This window comes from Helianthus annuus, chromosome 13 (genome assembly GCF_002127325.2).
Source record: "Helianthus annuus cultivar XRQ/B chromosome 13, HanXRQr2.0-SUNRISE, whole genome shotgun sequence".
NCBI lineage: Eukaryota > Viridiplantae > Streptophyta > Magnoliopsida > Asterales > Asteraceae > Helianthus > Helianthus annuus.
The window spans coordinates 81264554-81283191 of NC_035445.2; the positions used below are offsets into that span (position 1 = coordinate 81264554).

Here is an 18638-nt window from a genome sequence, read left to right on the forward strand (position 1 = left end):
GGAAATGACGCAATAAAAATATATATATAAGGGTTGAAAAATGTAAGAATCACATAAAACACCTGTAGATAATGGCTTATTATTAATTAGATAGTGGAATGGAAGCGGCCCTTCAAAAAAAAAAAAAAAACCATATTTTTTATTCTAAAATGAGCGTCTTATTTGGTAGCCGACAAGGCCTTCTTTTGTTATGGAAATGACCCAATAAAAAAATATATATAAGGGCTTTTTTTAAGAACCAATTTTAGGTTGAAAAATGCAAGAATCACATAAAACACCTGTAGATAATGGCTTATTATTAATTAGATAGTGGAATGGAAGCGGCCCTTCAAAAAAAAAAAAAAAAAAACCATATTTTTTATTCTAAAATGAGCGTCTTATTTTTTTCAGTGGAACACAAAACTTTTGAGGCCCAAGGCCCAGCCTATTTTCTATAACAGGTGGGCCGACCTGTGCCCTAGCACCAACGTAGGTGATTAACCCTAAATGCATATCATTATACTGTTATTTTAACAACATATACCTATCGATATGTTTGTTTTTTTCTGCTTTAAATACTGTTTGTAATTTTATTTATGTGTGAGTCTATTATACATTCAATGGTTATGTGTTAGAGATTGTTGTGTAAATAGACTAGTTTTAGGTAATACGCACATTTACATTTTATAAACATGTGCATATTAATAATATTTAGCAAAATGAGCATTTAGATGTTCTAACTTTATGTATATGTAATGTAATGCCATCAAATAAAATGTATGGTAAGCATTTATGAATGGTTTATTTTATTATACAAAAAACTTATATAAAATTTGAATTGTATGTTTAGTTTCAAGGAAAATGTATTCACCACCCTCAAATGTTTAGTTTCAAGGAAAATGTTTTCACCACCCTCTACACATGTTAGACGACTCGCGTTAACCAGAAAACAAAGTATATACACATGGTTAAAATCATATACTAATAATTTCTATGTAACCACTCTGGCGGGCCTAGTGGCTGATGTCTAGGGTTTTCCAGTGGAGACCTAGGTTCGTACCTCACTTAGGTAAACACTTTGGGTGGTCAGTCTACGACGATATCGTAGAATTTCAGTGAGGGTCTGAGCATAAACAAGAACGCGGGGGCAGAGATAGTAGTTAGAACCTCATCCCTTGGCTTGGCTTTGGAATCGTGAGTCGATTGCCTCCTGTGACGTTTCGAGGCGAGGATGCTGCAGGGCAATTAGCGAGTCTGATAAACTTGTTTTGTGTTGGGGAATTTTCAGAAACCGGACGATCAGAGAGGCGTGTAATCACTCTCAGATCAAATTATTTCGGTGGTTCACCCGAATAATTCAATCGGATACAACTCTGATTTCGAGAAATTGAACTAGTGTATGTTGTTTTTGTGTGAATTGATGAACCAGCAAAATTGTAATAAAAAATTGAATACGAAAATAGGGTTTTTGGGGTGTAACTGCCCAATGGCAGTTAATCCAATTTTTGGACAAAACTGCCATTTAACTGCCATTTTCAAACATTTCGAAAATGTGGCAAAATTCAGAAAGACCCCAGCCAGGGGCTCTGCCCCTTGGACCCCGCCAGGGGCTGCCGCCCCTTGGACCCTGCTCCCAGGGGCGCTGCCCCCGGACCCCCGCCAAGGGGGCGCTGCCCCCTTGGAACCCCTGTAGAGTACGGGCTCCGCCCGTACACTTCGAATAATAATAACTCAAACAAGCGTGCAATCCCGCACCTCCTAACTTGCTTGATGTGTATTATTATTCGCTTTGATCACCAAGTCAATCCCCGATTACACTAAACTATCTAACATTCCTCCCCCATTTTAGCGTAATCCTTGATTAACTTAACAAATTCACAACAAATCAAACTTATGCATAAATGAAATATCGCGACGATTGAATTTCACCTTAGTATATTACACATTCCAAATATTCGAATATAGGGGTGTCGCTAAGGATTGAACCCTTTCTATTCAGTGAATACATGAAGATAATATACACACAAGTTTACATACTCTAATGTTCTTTCTTGACACTATTTTTACTAGCCTGTGTCCCATCCTTCAATGAACATATCAAAGCCAAGTCCTAGCTTCTTGAAGCGGCTAAACTTCATGCTCATATAGGTAGCTCTTTATTCTTGCACCTGCATATGCAATTTTTCAAAGAACTATTAAGAAGAGAACCTTCAACCTCCTTTAACTTGCAGGTCTGAACACATACCTTGGGATGATGCTACTAATGTGTTCCAATTTCTAGATGTTAAGCTTTCCACATTGAATTCAGCACCTAACGTCATATTAGGTGGGAATTGGGTATCTTAACACGAGAAATCTCAGGTGGACTTTAATCCCATCCCTACAGCCGCCTTGTGCACAAGATCTCTACATAACTCTTTGGTTAAGTGGTCGGCTAAATTCTGTTGAGTTCTCACAAACTCCACCGATATCACCCCTTGCGTGATGAGCTCACGAATCATGCTGTGTCTAACACCTAAGTATCTAGACTTCCCATTATACACTTGGCTATATGCCTTAGCCAAGGTAGCAGCACTATCACATCTAATAGATATTGGTGATATAGGTTTGGGCCACAATGGAATCTCATAAATCAAGTTTCTTAGCCACTCAGCTTCTTTGCCAGCTGCGGCTAATGCTACAAACTCAGACTCCATTGTCGAATCAGTTATGCAAGTCTGTTTCTTAGATGCCCAAGATATGGCACCTCCTCCGAGCAGAAAAGTCCATCCACTCGTGGAAGAATGATCTTCCTTGTTTTTAATCCAGCTTGCATCCGAATAACCTTCTAAAACCGAAGGAAATCCAGTATACGTCAAACCATATTTCATGGTTCCTTTCAAGTACCTAAATACTCGATTCATTGCTTGCCAATGACTTGCACCTGGATTGCTAGTGTACCTACTAAGCTTTCCAACAGCATAAGCTATATCCGGTCTAGTGCTAATCATGGCATACATGAGGGATCCAATGGCCCTTGAATACTCAAGTTGGCTTACAGCTACACCTTCATTAGGTGAGAGCTTAAAAGCAGGATCCATTGGAGTGCTAACCGGAGAACTATCATGAAAATTAAACTTTTTCAATATCTTCTCAATATAATGAGATTGAGAGATAGATATGCCATTGTTCTCCTTTTTGATCCTTATACCAAGGATCACTTCCGCCTCCCCCAAGTCTTTCATATCAAAACAAGATGACAAAAATTTCTTTGTTTTATCAACTTGATCCTGGTCAGTACCGAAGATCAACATGTCATCTACATATAGACAAATTATGACTCCTTTCCTAGAATCATCAAACTTGCTATATACACACTTGTCTGCTTGGTTTAATACAAAACCATTAGACAAAACCACTTCATCAAACTTTTGATGCCACTGTTTTGGTGCTTGCTTTAAGCCATATAATGACTTAACTAGCTTACACACCTTATGCTCATTGCCAGGCATAACAAAACCCTCTGGTTGTTTCATATATATCTCCTCATCCAAATCACCATTCAGGAAAGCAGTTTTCACATCCATTTGATGAATTACAAGATTGTGTATTGCAGCCAAGGCAACCAACAATCTAATAGTGGATATTCTTGCTACAGGAGCATATGTATCAAAGTTGTCAATTCCTTCCTTTTGTCTAAAGCCTTGGATAACCAATCGGGCTTTAAACTTTTCAATTGAACCATCTACTTTCATCTTCTTCTTGAAGATCCATTTACAACCAAGTGGTTTACACCCAGGGGGTAGATCAGACAGTTTCCAAGTGTTATTCTGCATAATAGAGTCCATCTCATCATTTATAGCTTTTTCCAGAAAGCTACATCTCGAGATGCCATGGCTTCACTATAGGTTTTAGGATCTTCCTCAATATTGAAGCAATATTGATATTGAATTTTAATTTCATCTCTAGATCCTTTAACCAAATATAGCTGAAAATCATCACCAAATGATTTAGCTTTTCTTGCTCTACCACTCCTCCTAAGTTCCGGAGGAGTATCAATCACTTGATCAGCCACGTGAGAGTTACTAGAGCTTGGAACCATGTCTCTAGGTCTAGGCATTGAAGAGAATCTATTCTCATCATACTCTGCAGTTCTTGCCTCAATAACCGTATGCACTGACACATAGTCATTTGGTTCTATAACATAGAACCTGTGAGCAAATGAATGCTCCGCATACCCAATGAAAATGCAGTCAATACCTCTTTCCCCTATGTTCCTTATCTTAGGATCAGTGAGCCTCACCACGGCTCTACAACCCCAAACTCTCAGCTTATGCAGCTCAGGTGGTTTTTTATACCAAAGCTCATAAGGGGTGGTCTTGTTCCTTTTATTTGGAACCCTATTTAGCAAATAGCAGGCTGTCAACATAGCCTCACCCCAAAAGCCCTCACTTAGGCCCGAATAGGACAACATGGTATTGACCATTTCCTTTAAAGTCCTATTTTTCCTTTCCGCCACACCATTTTGTTCCGGTGTGTAGGGAGCTGTGGTATGGTGTATTATTCCAGTAGATTGGAAATACACCGGATCAAAGTACTCACCACCTCTGTCCGTATGTAGGGTTTTGATCAACCCACTCCGATGAAGCTCTACTTCTTGTTTATAAATCTTAAACTTTTCAAGAGCTTCATCCTTAGCATGCAACAAATAAACGTAACAAAATCTAGTAGCATCATCTATAAATGTTACTACATATTTTTTATTACCTAGAGATGGTGTAGCATGAAAATCACATAGATCACTATGTATCAAATCTAACACTTTAGTTTCCCTATGAACATGTTGCATGAAAGGCTTTTTGGTTATCTTATTCAACTTGCAAACATGGCATTTATCATTGTTTATGTTAATAGGCGGAATTAGGCTCATTTTAGACATTTCTTTAACCCTTTTATAATGTACATGTCCTAGTCTAGCATGCCATAATTCCGATTCAGTCAAGTTGTTTCTACTACTAGTTGAAGCTATACAATTTGCATTACTAATTGAAGCAACACAAACAGATTCATTCATGAACGAGACATCAACATTCAACATAAACATACCATTACATAGATAACCGAAACCAACAAAGGTACCATGTCTTGACAAGATATACTTGTCACTTTCCAATACTTGTTTGTACCCACAATTATTCAACACAATGCCACTTAACAGATTCTTTCGAATCCCGGGCGCATACAAAACATTGTTCAAAAGTAAAGTTTTCCCAGAAGTAAACACAAGATTAACAGTTCCTATTCCCTTGATTGGTTCAGTTGCAACATTCCCCATCTTTATGATAGACCCGTCTTCGATTGGTTGAAAGTCTTTAAACCAACGAAGATCCTTGCACACATGACTTGTTGCACCTGAATCAACCCACCAAGCAATGTCATCATCCTGCACATAAAATGCCTCAGAAATTAGTGACACATAATTCTGAACCGAATTATTAAATTGTACTAAATTCTGACCTTGCTTGCCCGGGTCCTTGGACCCGCTAGAACCAGCCTCTTGCTTGTCCTTTGAACCAGATTTCTTGTTTTTCTTCATCAACTTACAGTCCTTCTTAAAGTGACCAACCTTACCACATTTCCAGCAAGGGTAATTCGGCTTTTTGTTTGAACCCGAATTGTTGTTTCCTTGAAACTTGCGTTTCCCTTTGAACTTACTGTTTCCTTTGGATGATTCACCCGTTTCAACCATGTTCACAGAACTTGATCCAGCCCGTTTCTTTTCATCATTGACCAACACATTTTCCTGTGCTCTCAAGCCTTCTTCAATTCTAAAGTGGCTTCCAAGTTCAACCAAAGTTAACTCTCCTTTCTGATGTTTCAGATTATGTTTAACATCTCTCCAGGAAGGAGGTAACTTGTCAATGATACTCGAAACAGAGATGGATTCATCCATCTTCATATCATGTTGGGCAAACTGCCCCAGAATTCGTAGCAATTCATGATATTGTTCCATCACAGGCCGTTCATCAACCATTTTGTAATTATTGAAATTACTGACAAGAAACTTCTTACTAGAAGAATCTTCTGCCATGTATTTGGCTTCCAACGTGTCCCACAGTGACTTTGTAGTTTCAACATTTTGATAAACATCAAATAAGGGATCAGACATACCGTTCAGGATGTGGCCAAGACAGATATAATTGTCGTTCTCCCACTTCGACCTCTTCCTGATTTGCTCCAGATTTCCCTCCTCTTCTATCTCCGGGATTGGAGTAGTCAACACGTACACAACCTTCAACGAACTCAGAAGAAAATGCATCTTCTTCTGCCATCTTCGGAAGTCCACACCTTCGAACTTCTCCAGTTTGTTCTCCTTGATTATCATATCCTTCATCGATCCGCTTGCCATCTTCACAGAAAATAATTTGATCTTTGTTGGGGAATTTTCAGAAACCGGACGATCAGAGAGGCGTGTAATCACTCTCAGATCAAATTATTTCGGTGGTTCACCCGAATAATTCAATCGGATACAACTCTGATTTCGAGAAATTGAACTAGTGTATGTTGTTTTTGTGTGAATTGATGAACCAGCAAAATTGTAATAAAAAATTGAATACGAAAATAGGGTTTTTGGGGTGTAACTGCCCAATGGCAGTTAATCCAATTTTTGGACAAAACTGCCATTTAACTGCCATTTTCAAACATTTCGAAAATGTGGCAAAATTCAGAAAGACCCCAGCCAGGGGCTCTGCCCCTTGGACCCCGCCAGGGGCTGCCGCCCCTTGGACCCTGCTCCCAAGGGCGCTGCCCCCGGACCCCCGCCAAGGGGGCGCTGCCCCCTTGGAACCCCCGTAGAGTACGGGCTCCGCCCGTACACTTCGAATAATAATAACTCAAACAAGCGTGCACTCCCGCACCTCCTAACTTGCTTGATGTGTATTATTATTCGCTTTGATCACCAAGTCAATCCCCGATTACACTAAAATATCTAACATTTTGTAGTAATTTTTACGTTTTAGTTATAACGAAAAAGATAAACCTTGACATTTGAGTCGTTTAACATTTAATAGTGAAATTCTGAAATCAATAATTCATGCATCTTCAAATCAATAGATATATCAGATAACATGTAAAAAGTATAAGAAATGAAAATGTCATATAAATTTATGCAGAATAGAAAAGTTAAAATTAATCATTATGAAAACTAGATATGTTAATTAGGGAAAATGTCAAATAGAAAGTTTATTTTGGGCAATCAACTGTTGATTTACGAGCAGAATAACACCTCCCTTTCGAGTGATTTACAAGAAATGATACTAATATCGTCTGAAAATGCAATCAACTGTTTATGAGCATATAGTGGAAAAATGGCTGATACGGCTGCCTCTACTTTAAGGTTCCAGATATAGATATATTATGATGTTTAACATTTTTAAATGTAGGTATTACTAGATTTCTAATGAGCTTAATGAATGACCCATGAGATTCCATCAATTTCTTGCAAAACCTGATAAAGCGAAGGTCCATTTCTTTTTGAGGACATGATTATTGTTACAAAAGAATTTGTAAGAGACAATGAATTTTTGTAAAACGCAATAAGTAGATATCTGACTTTTATAAACTGCAATGATTATTTTTAAACACAGTGAATTTTTGTAAAACACAATAAGATGACATCTAACTTTTGTAAAACGTAATGATTATTTTTTAGTTGTGTTTTTTAAAATTGTGTTTTATAACATAACTACTTCATTGCGTTTTGTATTGTGTTTTATAAATCACACCAATGCATTGCGTTTTAGTCTGTTGCGTTTTATAACACAATGGAAAATACATTTTTAAGTTCATTACGTTTTAGAAAAAAACACATTTTTTTTGTGTTTTTAGTCATTGTCTTTTAGAAAAAAACACACTTTTTGTTCTTTTTAGTTCATTGCATTTTAGAAAAAAAAAATACATTTTTTGGTGTTTTTAGTCTATTGCGTTTTAGAAAAAACAACTTTTTTTTTTTGCTTTTTAGTCTATTGCGTTTTACGCATCTGGGTTATTGATTTTTTTTCAAAGTATAGCAATAGTCTGCTCGATTTAAAGATAAAAAAAATGCTCGTTTTTATGGTGCAATTTTTATAAAAAAATAATGTCGTATGAAAAAGTTATTAGCCTTTTAAAAACGAGGTGGAATTGGATGAGAGAGAAACTATTGAATTGAATGGACTAAATGCCCTCAAACTAACCTACGTACGCGCATCATTCTTTTTGTTCAATCTCATCCATGATCCATTTAATCTTAGCCCTTGATTACTTGATAGATAATCAAGATTACTTCTTAACCTTCCTACCTAAATAAACTAGTATATCATGATCCAGGTTAGTTATTTTATAATGGTTGACTTTCTTCAATTTTTAATCTTATAATCTTTCTATATATACTTTTAATGGGTAGAGGATCAAATACAAGACATAATTTGCTTGCAAAGTATAGGTGAGAATCTCATCCATTGATCCCTCAAGAATCAAGATCAATGACTCAAAATTAGGCTTTAGCATTTTGTTAAATCTCAGGTTCAAACAATTGAAGAAACAAATAAAGAAAGGGTATTCTGGTTTTTTCTCACTTAAACTCCGTCCCTCCTTGATTTTCAAACGTCTATAACTTTTTCATACGTTAATATAATTTTTTTTAAAAATTACACTGTATAACGAGTATTTCATTTTATTTAATTCGAGCATCTTATTTCTATAGTTTTCTTAAAAAAATTCACTGGATTTTGAATAACCATTACTTGATTTTAAATACCCAGTAAGTAACTACGTTATTTTGAATACATATTACATGATTACAAAATTTCATTATAGTATTTTGTGTGAAACCCTATTAAAGGATTACATAATTACGTAAAAGTAATTGACTATGAATTAATAAATGACTACGTGAGTTTTGATACTCATTTCGCGATTACGTGATTTCATTATAGTATTTATGGGAAACCCCACTAAGTGATTACATAATTACGTAAAAACAAAACATGTAATACATAATACTTTATATAGAATACCTAATATTTTAGGTATAATCACGTATTAAGGATAAATTATATAAAAACATTAGCCAAATTAACCTATAATAACCACAAAATGCCGAATATTAGAGATTTAATCACGTAATAAAGCAAAAACAATCAAGCTCTTATTATTGAATGTGTAATTATGTAATAAACATAATTGTATTAACTTTGGTTATAGCAAATCATATTGAATGTGTAATCATTTATTGGGTATCCAATAATCACGTAGTTATGTACTGGGTATTCAAAATCACGTAATGGGATTGGGTATTCAAAATTACGTAATGGGTATTCAAAATCCTGTAATTTTTTCTTAAAAAAAACCTACAACATAGGCTGTTCGAATTAAAGAAAATGAAATGCTCATAAATTTAGTGTATTTTTTTCAACTTCTTGTCCAACAGATGCTTGATCTACAGGATTGACAAATTGGACTCTACTCTAGTGGTCTTAAACATTTTCTAAAGAATGCCAAATACACTTTCCTTGGAGTTGAGATTGAAAACTACAAAGAGAAGTTGTTCAACAATCACTCTCTAGATCCAAATTTACCGTTCAAATTTGCCATTCAAATACTCTAGTGATCGGTTAGTGATTCAAATTTGGGTTAAAAAAAATATTCTTTGGGTTTAATTTGGTAAAAAACGAAATGATTGTCTTCATTGATTGGTGGTATTTGGATACTTTAGATACCTTGCTTTATGGCACTAGTACCCTAACATTTATAAGCAACACGTTTATTTTCATAGGAAAGTAACCAAAATGAGTAAATGACTATATATTTAATAAAAAAAACAGTGAAAACGTAAAAATTGGCCAATATTTTCGTAATATGGCTGATAGTTATGGCTTTTCAATTTCTTGTTTCTATCTTAATCTCTTTTTACCAAGTCATTGAAGAACAATCAACATCACAACAATAATAATAGAAGAACCTAACAGTACTCTACATCCAATGATTCCATTATCAGTTTATACATTATAGATAACGTGTGAAAAACTAGAGATATAGATATAGAACTAAATAATTCATTCATTCATCTCACATATACATTAGGAACCATAAAGCCCATAAACATTAAGATTGCATTTATGACAAAACCAATCAACTTACGTATACCATTTCTGAATTACGAGACGTGAATATACCAACGCCATCGGTTGAATTCCCTATAATTTTGTTTGTAATTGTTATGTCGATAGAAGGAGCGTTCTCATCCACCGCCGGAGATCTGGATTTCGGTCAGGAGGTAACGATAGGTGATAAGCTTAAGGTATTCAAATCTTCTGATTTTGATCCAGAGAATTATGTATCCACCAAATGCCGTACAACCAGTGAAAAGGTACGTACCTTTTCCATGCAAAAATAATATGATGATTGAGAATTTAATACATATATTTTCCAAAGCAATCAATCTTGAGAGTTTTTAAATTTTATCTAAAATGAATTTGTAAGAATATCCTATGTCACAAGTTGCATTGTATAATTTGGCTGCAGGAAATAAAAAGTTTGGTGACTTGTCTCCTAGATTTAAAGAAGGTCTCAGCAGAAGAAATGAGAAAAAGTGTTTATGCTAACTACCCCTCCTTTATTCGGTAACATATTTTATTTGTGAATCTAGGACCAAGTGTAATGGTTTAACGCCCAACGTCATGTCACCTATGTGGCGTGAAACAGTGGCGGATCTAGAAAATCTTCATAGAGGTAACGTTTTAGGAAAAAAAGGGGTAACAAAATCAAAAAAACGTCAAATTTTTCCAAAATTTACACTACCGCCGGAGCACCAAGGGGTAGCGGAGGCTACCCCTTATCTTAAGGTATGTCCGCCCCTGGCGTGAAACATCGTAATGGAGGGCGTTTTTTCATGAGCCGCTTGGGATAAATCATAAATAATGAGCCTGGGGTCCACCAACTTTTCACCAATCACATGCATACACTTCACTTTTACTTTTTTATTTTCTTTTCTTTTATTTAATTTCCTTGTGAAACCATTAGACGCTATAGAGAAAAAGGTAAATGAAAACATTCTTGCCTACATGGCATTTACGTGACAGTCGCTTTTTCACATTTTAGTAAAACCATTACACATTGTTAGCTGGCTGATATGTGTTTTCACACACGCATGCATCAGCACATCAAGAGAGATTTCTGATCTTGAAGGGCAACTAGTCTCGTTAAGAAATCTTCTGTCTAATCGTGCTACTATCATTCATACTCTCGCCGAGGGTGTTGGTGTGGAAACCATGTCGTCCGCTCCTGGTTCAAGGAAAAACCCGAGTTTTGACTTTCAAGATAAAGAACCTTCGGAGATGGAAGTCTGGTTATCGCAATACATAGACAACCTCAATATTTTGCTGGCCGAAAGAAGAGTTAATGAGGCTTTGGCGGCCCTTGATGAAGGAGAGCGCGTAGCCAAATCCACAGACTCAATGACACCACCCATGCTTGCCTCTTTACAGGCTGCTATCACTTCACAGAGACAAAAGTTAGCTGATCAAATTGCTGAGTCAGCCTGCCAGCCTTCTTCTAGTGGCACTGAACTTCGATCGTCGGTAGAAATAATCAAACGACTTGGTGATGGTCCACGAGCCCATACACTGCTCCTTAACTCACACCACCACAAGTTACAATCTAAAATCCAGGGTATTCAGACATCCGGCTCAACATATGGAGTGGCTTACACCGCCGCCCTCTCACAGCTCGTCTTTTCAACCATAGCTCAGGCATCAATTGACTCACTAGCCATATTTGGTGACCAGCCTTTGTACACGTCTGAACTCGTGACATGGTCTGTCAAGCAAACCAACACTTGTGCCAATCTTATGAAACGACACGTTATTGCTTCACCTTCTGCTTCAGGGGGGCTACGAACGGTGGCTGAGTGTGTTCAGATTTCCATGGGTCATTGTTACTTGTTAGAAGCTCGTGGATTGGCGCTTGGGCCTGTCCTATTGAGACACTTTAGACCTTGTGTGGAACAAGCACTCAATGCTAACTTGAAAAGGATTGAGCAAAGCACTGCTGCTTTAGCGGCTGCGGACGATTGGTCACTCATTTACCCTCCCGTGAGCTCACGCGCCACAATTATATCCCAACCAAAGCTTTCGAATAGCGCCCATCGATTTAATTTGATGGTTCAGGAAATGTGCGAGGATATCGGGCTCCTGAGATCTATGCAGTTTTCAAAGCAGGCGATGGAAGGCGTTGTACAAGTTTTTAACTCGTACGTTCACATGCTCGTAAACGCATTGCCAGGATCATCAGAGACCGAAAACTTGGAAGGTAGAATTGTGAGGGTTGCGGAGGATGACACTCAACAGATAGCATTGCTAGCTAATGCTTTATTATTATCAGACGAACTACTGCCACGAGCAGCCATCAAACTGCTACCCGTACAACAATGCCTTCCCTCTGAAACCCCTAGGAAAGCTTCAGACCGACAATTACGCACTCCAGAACAAAGAGAGTTGAAGAAACGGATTCAGAGATTTGTTGATCAGTTGAGAGATAGTTTTTGTAGAAAACACGCTCTTGATCTCATCTTTACAGAAGATGGAACCGCTCGTCTTAACGCAAACATGTACTTGAGTATGGAAGAGAATTCAGAATGGGCGCCATCTCCAGTATATCAGGTAAGCAACAAATTTCTTCATAAAAGATAAAACTGGCATCTAATATACATAGTGTTCTACCAGGAACTATTTGTTAAGTTACGTACAGTCGCGAGCTTAGCATCAGACATGTTTGTGGGACGAGAAAGGTTCACGACGCTTCTTTTAATTAGACTCACGGAAACAGTAATTATGTGGCTGTCCGATGAACAAAGTTTTTGGGAAGAGATTGAACACGGGTCAAAGCCTCTAGGCCAATTTGGACTTCAACAGGTTTCTTTCTTATTGTCAACTACTTACTCATGGAATGAATCTAGAGAGTTTCTAATAAGGGAAAATTACGAAATTTTTGGTTGACCAAGAGGGTTTTCAATTTTGTCACTCTCCTGCGTCCTTGGAAGGACCACTGAGCTTCGGAAGAGTCCACATGTTATGTTGATGCGTCCATGTCCCTAGAAGCTGACACGTGTCTCACATGTTTATGGGAAGAGTCGGTGACTCTTCCAAAGCGTCGGTGGAGTCTTCCGAAGGAGAGTGATACATGGACTCTTCAACATGATACGCCGACTCATCCCATGCTCAGTGGTCCTTCCAAGGACGCAGGAGAGTGACAAAATTGAAAACCCTCTTGATCAACCAACATTTTCGTAATTTTCCCTTCTAATAATTACTCTATGTTATGCAGTTTTATCTAGATATGCAGTTTGTTATACTCTTTGCGTCCCAAGGGCGTTACCTGTCACGAAACTTGCATCAATCTATTAAGAATATCATTTCACGAGCTATGGAATCGGTTGCTGCTTCTACAAATACAGATCCCTACAGGTTTTTGTTTCCTTATGAAATAATAATTTTTTTTTTTGTTCAGGATCGGTTTCTAAAGATTTGTTTTTATGAAGCAGCATATTGCCTGAAGATCAATGGTTTACTGATATTGGTCAAGCTACAATTAAGATGATGACTGGAGAGGCCCCTACGGAAAACGTAGAAGTTACAAGCCCGATAACGTCCCCTTCACTTGTATCTCCAGGGAGTAACTAACACCTTCCGTACTAACAGTTCGTACTAACTGGTTTCACCGATCTTAAGTAATGGTCTTAGTGCTAGGGGAGAACCCATTTTTTTCCTAAAAATGGGGTTAATAACCAATGTATTAAGTGTGTGTTGGTAATCGAACATGCGAATCACAGGTATGAATATAAAAGAATTGAGAATCGAGAATAATAAACTTGCTTGTATTGAATGAAAAGTGATAATTACAATTGACATACATGAACCCTATATATACTATACGAATAGATGCGATTGTAGAGACATATCTCTTCACGAACGGTTGCGACTCTTGAACTTGTGGTTGAGATTGATCTTGAAGAGGTGTGTCTCCTTGAAACATCGTGTCTCTTGCTTCCTCTCTTGTTGGCGCTGATTCCGAACAGGTATGTCTCCAGGAGAGGCGTCCCTTGATTAAGTGTAGGTTACAATCTTTCAAAGTGTCGCATCCGGTCCTCGCACTTACTAACTAATCTAATTATAACATAAACTAACTATCTACCAATTACAGAACGACCCCTATATTTAGTTTAAACATCAATACTCCCTCTTAAACTAAATATAGTTTAATGAAGGTTTTCAACTTGCTTGACTTGCAGTAGCATTGGTTCCTCTTCCAATGCGAGATTGGCTTCTTGTTGCGTGTCTTTCTCCTTTTCTTTCCACTTGGTGCAATCTCTTGCAAAATGACCAAGTTCTCCACAATCATAACATCTGAACTTGCTCTTGTCTTGGTTTCTTGGACCCATATCTTTTCCACGTCCTCTTCCTCCTTTGAAAGATCCTTGTCCTTGACTTCTACCATGGTTTTGAACACCACGACCTTTTCCATGATGCAAACTTTGAAATTGGTTATCTGGACGTGCCATCATGAGTCCTCCTTGATTATTATCTTCTTGCTTGTCTTGACTTTTGAGACGTTCTTCAAAAGCTATTATTCTTCCCACTGCTTCTTCAAATGGCATTTTGTCTATTTCTGAATATTGTTCGATATTTGCCACGATGGGTAGGAACTTCTTCGGAACGGAGATAAGTAACTTCCTTACGAGTTTCTTGTCTTTGATAGTGGTACCGAGAGTTTTAAATTTGGCTTTTATACCACTCAACTTGCTTGCGAAACTACTTACTGTGTCGTTCTCATCCATCTTTAAAACTTCTAGTTCGCTCCTCGAAGTTTGTAGACGTGCTTTCTGAACCATATCTGCTCCAAGATAACGAACTTTGATTGCATCCCATACTTCCTTTGCTTTTTCGTATTGCGCAACTTGCATCAAAACATCTTCCGGTAACGTTTGGAAGATAAGTGCTTTCGTTGTGTGCGCCTTCTTTTCATTTATCCCTTCCGTTGAAACAACTGTTTCCCAAAGACTATATGCCTTCAAGACTGTTTCCATCATATGCTCTGATACCACATGTTGATCAGTTCTGTTTAGACATAAAGGAAAACATGAAAACATACCTGATTGCAGCAGTACAGGCCAACAGAGAATCCAGATGGAGACACAGCAATAAGTTTTGACATGATTGTCATCTTGGTCTGGTTCCTCCTTAGGGTGCAATCTAATGATGGTGATGATAAGAAACCGACAAGGGAATCGGTTATGGAGAGGGAGGCGAGATTGATGTTATGTGCTATTAGGATTTGTGAAATTGTCTAACCCTTTAACCTCCACATTATTTTCCTTATATATGCACCCAGGAGGAAACCCTAATTAGTTAATAAGGGTAATTAGGCCCATCAACAATTACCAACTAATTATTTAATAGGATTGTTATATATTTTGATCCATATAATGTAAATGATTATAATGGCTACTAGATTAAATATAAAATAAATATATTTAATCTTACATTCTCCCACTTAGCCGAGTAATCATTTACTATGAGTGTTAGATAAGCCTGATCAGGAGTTAACACTCATTTTAGCCTTAAACAAGTACTATAGCAGAGAAATACAGCCGTTGAATCATTATGCGACTCAGGACCCCCATTAATCATACTATAGCCTTAATTTAAAACCTAATCCTTATGATCAAAATACGCATAAGCCCTTTGTTTGATTTTTAACTTTATTTGTCTATATGCCATTATGCCGGCTTGACATATTCTTAGAGACATACAAAATCAAACTGATGAGGAAAATTAACTAATACTTAGTCATTCATAGTACGATATGCAATTGCGCACGACCATTAATTAATACCCGTCTATGAGCTCTCTTAATAAGACTTATGGGTAATAGCCCTTCAGTTATAGGATCCTTAAGCATATCATGAATGTATTCGATACAAAACTTAGTTTCCTCAATTCGTTCATAAACGAATAATTAATTGCGTATCGAAATTTAATGCAGCACCTCTTGAACTGTTATTGTTCAAGGAGTCATGGTAGCTGACTTTATCACACTAATTCTTCAAAACATTAATTATATGGAGTTAATAAACTTATGAGTCCACTGATAAATTTCCAACAACATTTAGTGACTATATTATGTCGTTATAACTTAGGTTGTTGATATCAGTGCATTATGACTCCTCCATGAGATAGGTTTTGTCTGCTGACATAAAGATATACCCGAAATTACATTTTATCATTTTTGAATATTTCAAAGCTATAGTAATAAACCGGTTTTAATTCTCACTTCTTCTTTAAATTGTAGTCTCTCGTTTCTTTTAAAGATATTGTAATACTCCATTAGATGCTACACATTAATATAGACATATCTAGTGTGTTGTAATGTGAGTAATATCTAAACGAGTATAGACTTAAACTTACATAAGGCTTCAAATTAATGAAGCATAAGGAAATAATTTCATTTATCCTATTATCCTCTAAAGGAGAGCAATATTTTGTTACATATGTAAGGACCCATTTAATGTTAAACTTATGGAACGAAACTAATGTCCCATTTGGTCTATCTCAGTACGTTATGATATCTATTACATAAGAGATATCTCTGAGATCTATTATATCAAAGTTTGTGTTAACAATGCTTTGACTTATGTAACATATACTTGTCAAAAGAATATCATCTATATAGACAAGTTTATCTTAGTTGCTCTCACTCATTTTGAGGTAGGTTCATTAATCCACTTAATTCTTGATGAAAATAATTACGTTAGCTTTTCATCACATTATGATGTTTGCATTAACCCATACATGGATATTATTGGCTTACAAATAAAGTGTTCTTTAACCTTCAGTTTGAAACTTTAGGTTGTTATCTAATGAACATGTAAATGTGTCAGCCATTTGTTAGGGAAAATTGTTTTTAATGTTCATCTAATGTAGCTTTAAACTATTATAAGCTACTAGAACAGTGATGATCCTCAAAGAAAACTTTGATAATTTATCTCTTCCTAAGTATAACCTTTGACAATCAATCGTGCTTCTTAGTGTCTTAACGCTTATATCAGGATTTGGTTTAGTTATGAACACTCTTAGATAATTCAATCAAATCCCAAACGTTACACGAACACATAAAATCAGTTTTACTAGAAAACTGTTTTATTCCATTCGGATGATTGATTTACGCTAATGGCTTGATTTTAAGAGATAGGATCATTAAACATTTCCAAAATCTATTTCAACTTCATTAGGGAGGTTATGTAATCATCAAAGTTAGTAGGCTTTTAAACCTAGATGACCTCCTGAGTTGATTATTGGGTTCATTAGAAGTTTCAGTTTTATGGATTAGCTCTTGGTTAGGTTGCTATCATTTTCATTCTAAGTTTGTAAGAGTTGGTGCAGTATGGTGTACAAGAGGTGTATATCGGAGTTAAATTCGGAGTGAAATTTAATGACACTCTTCCCCCCGCCTCTTGTATTCCTTGCAAGTCATGATAAGGACTTTGACTGCTCCTACTGACCTTAGAAATCTTTAGGAACTCAGCATGCTTAGGGTCAATATTTAACGACCAACAAAATCTAATAGAGAAAACAAAATAATGACGTTAGTCGTTGTGATTTCTCTTGTTGAGGATTATGTTAGTTTAGGTAAGAAAACTAAGTGTGCCCACAATTAAGCAACAATGAAACTTTTGTAAGAGTAGCATTAGATTTTAAGGAGACAAGTTATGATAGAACAGTGTCATGATGGAGCGGTGTCTTGTACAAGAGGTGCAAATTTAGGTAATGTAAAATTTTCACTCCCCACCTCTTGCAACTATTGCAAGTTATTATTAAGACACTTAATGCTCCCACTGATCTTTAATATCTCTAGAATGCTACAAGAGAAGTTTCAATGAGCTACGTGACGTGGGAACCTACCATATATACGTTAGACTTTATTTGATTTCTTTAACGTCCAGATATCATAAGAAGCTTTAGGGACATTTTTAATAGAAATCTTATTAAGTATACGTATGAATAGATTTCTTCAAAGACCGTGTGCCATGTGCGACAAAATTTAGATACAAGTTGATAGTCTTTAAAATGATTAATAAATTATGTCTGAATATTCCGTTTGGAATAAGTTCCACGAATGTCAATGAATGACTTATGATGGACCCATGCTTATTCCTTAAGCCAAGTCATATTTTAGGGCTTTAACGTCATGATTTAAAATCACTTAAAATGAGATTAGATGAAAAAATCATCCTCATTAACCATGTTATGATTTCTCATGAATTTTGGTTATAATGGATGGAATTTATAAGTCTCATTTTCCTTTTGTCAAATTCTCATTTGCATGATGACAAAAGTTGTGAAAAAGTAAGGTATCATCTAGTTTCATGTTAGTAATGTTTCTATCCAGATATTTAGAACAAATAAGAGGAGAGTTTAAGATAAGTGTGACTTTATGTTGACTATGCAAACCTCACAACCTTCATAACATTGCTTAATCATGATACTATATTCTGATTAATCTTCAGAATATATAAGGTATCGAAAGGCGTTGTTAGAAGACTGCGTATTATGGTTCTTATAGCCTTAACAATTAATTTTGTCACT

At 36.4% G+C, this 18638-nt stretch overlaps 1 protein-coding gene across 1 annotated transcript; it reads left to right on the forward strand.

Annotated features, from left to right (window-relative positions):
- The first annotated feature begins 10216 nt into the window (after positions 1–10216).
- On the forward strand, positions 10217–13676 carry LOC110898329 (exocyst complex component EXO84A). Its single transcript, XM_035982250.1, has 6 exons — positions 10217–10366; positions 10522–10619; positions 11120–12656; positions 12720–12908; positions 13321–13460; positions 13538–13676. Exons 1-6 carry the CDS (start codon positions 10217–10219, stop codon positions 13674–13676), a joined length of 2253 nt encoding a protein of 750 aa, XP_035838143.1.
- The last annotated feature ends 4962 nt before the right edge of the window (positions 13677–18638 follow it).

Coding starts and splice junctions, on each gene's coding strand:
- LOC110898329 (XM_035982250.1), top strand. CDS start 10,217: ATGTCGATAGAAGGAGCGTTCTCATCCACCGCCGGAGATCTGGATTTC. Junction 12,657..12,719: donor CGCCATCTCCAGTATATCAG/GTAAGCAACAAA, acceptor GTGTTCTACCAG/GAACTATTTGTTAAGTTACG. Junction 12,909..13,320: donor GCCAATTTGGACTTCAACAG/GTTTCTTTCTTA, acceptor TATGTTATGCAG/TTTTATCTAGATATGCAGTT.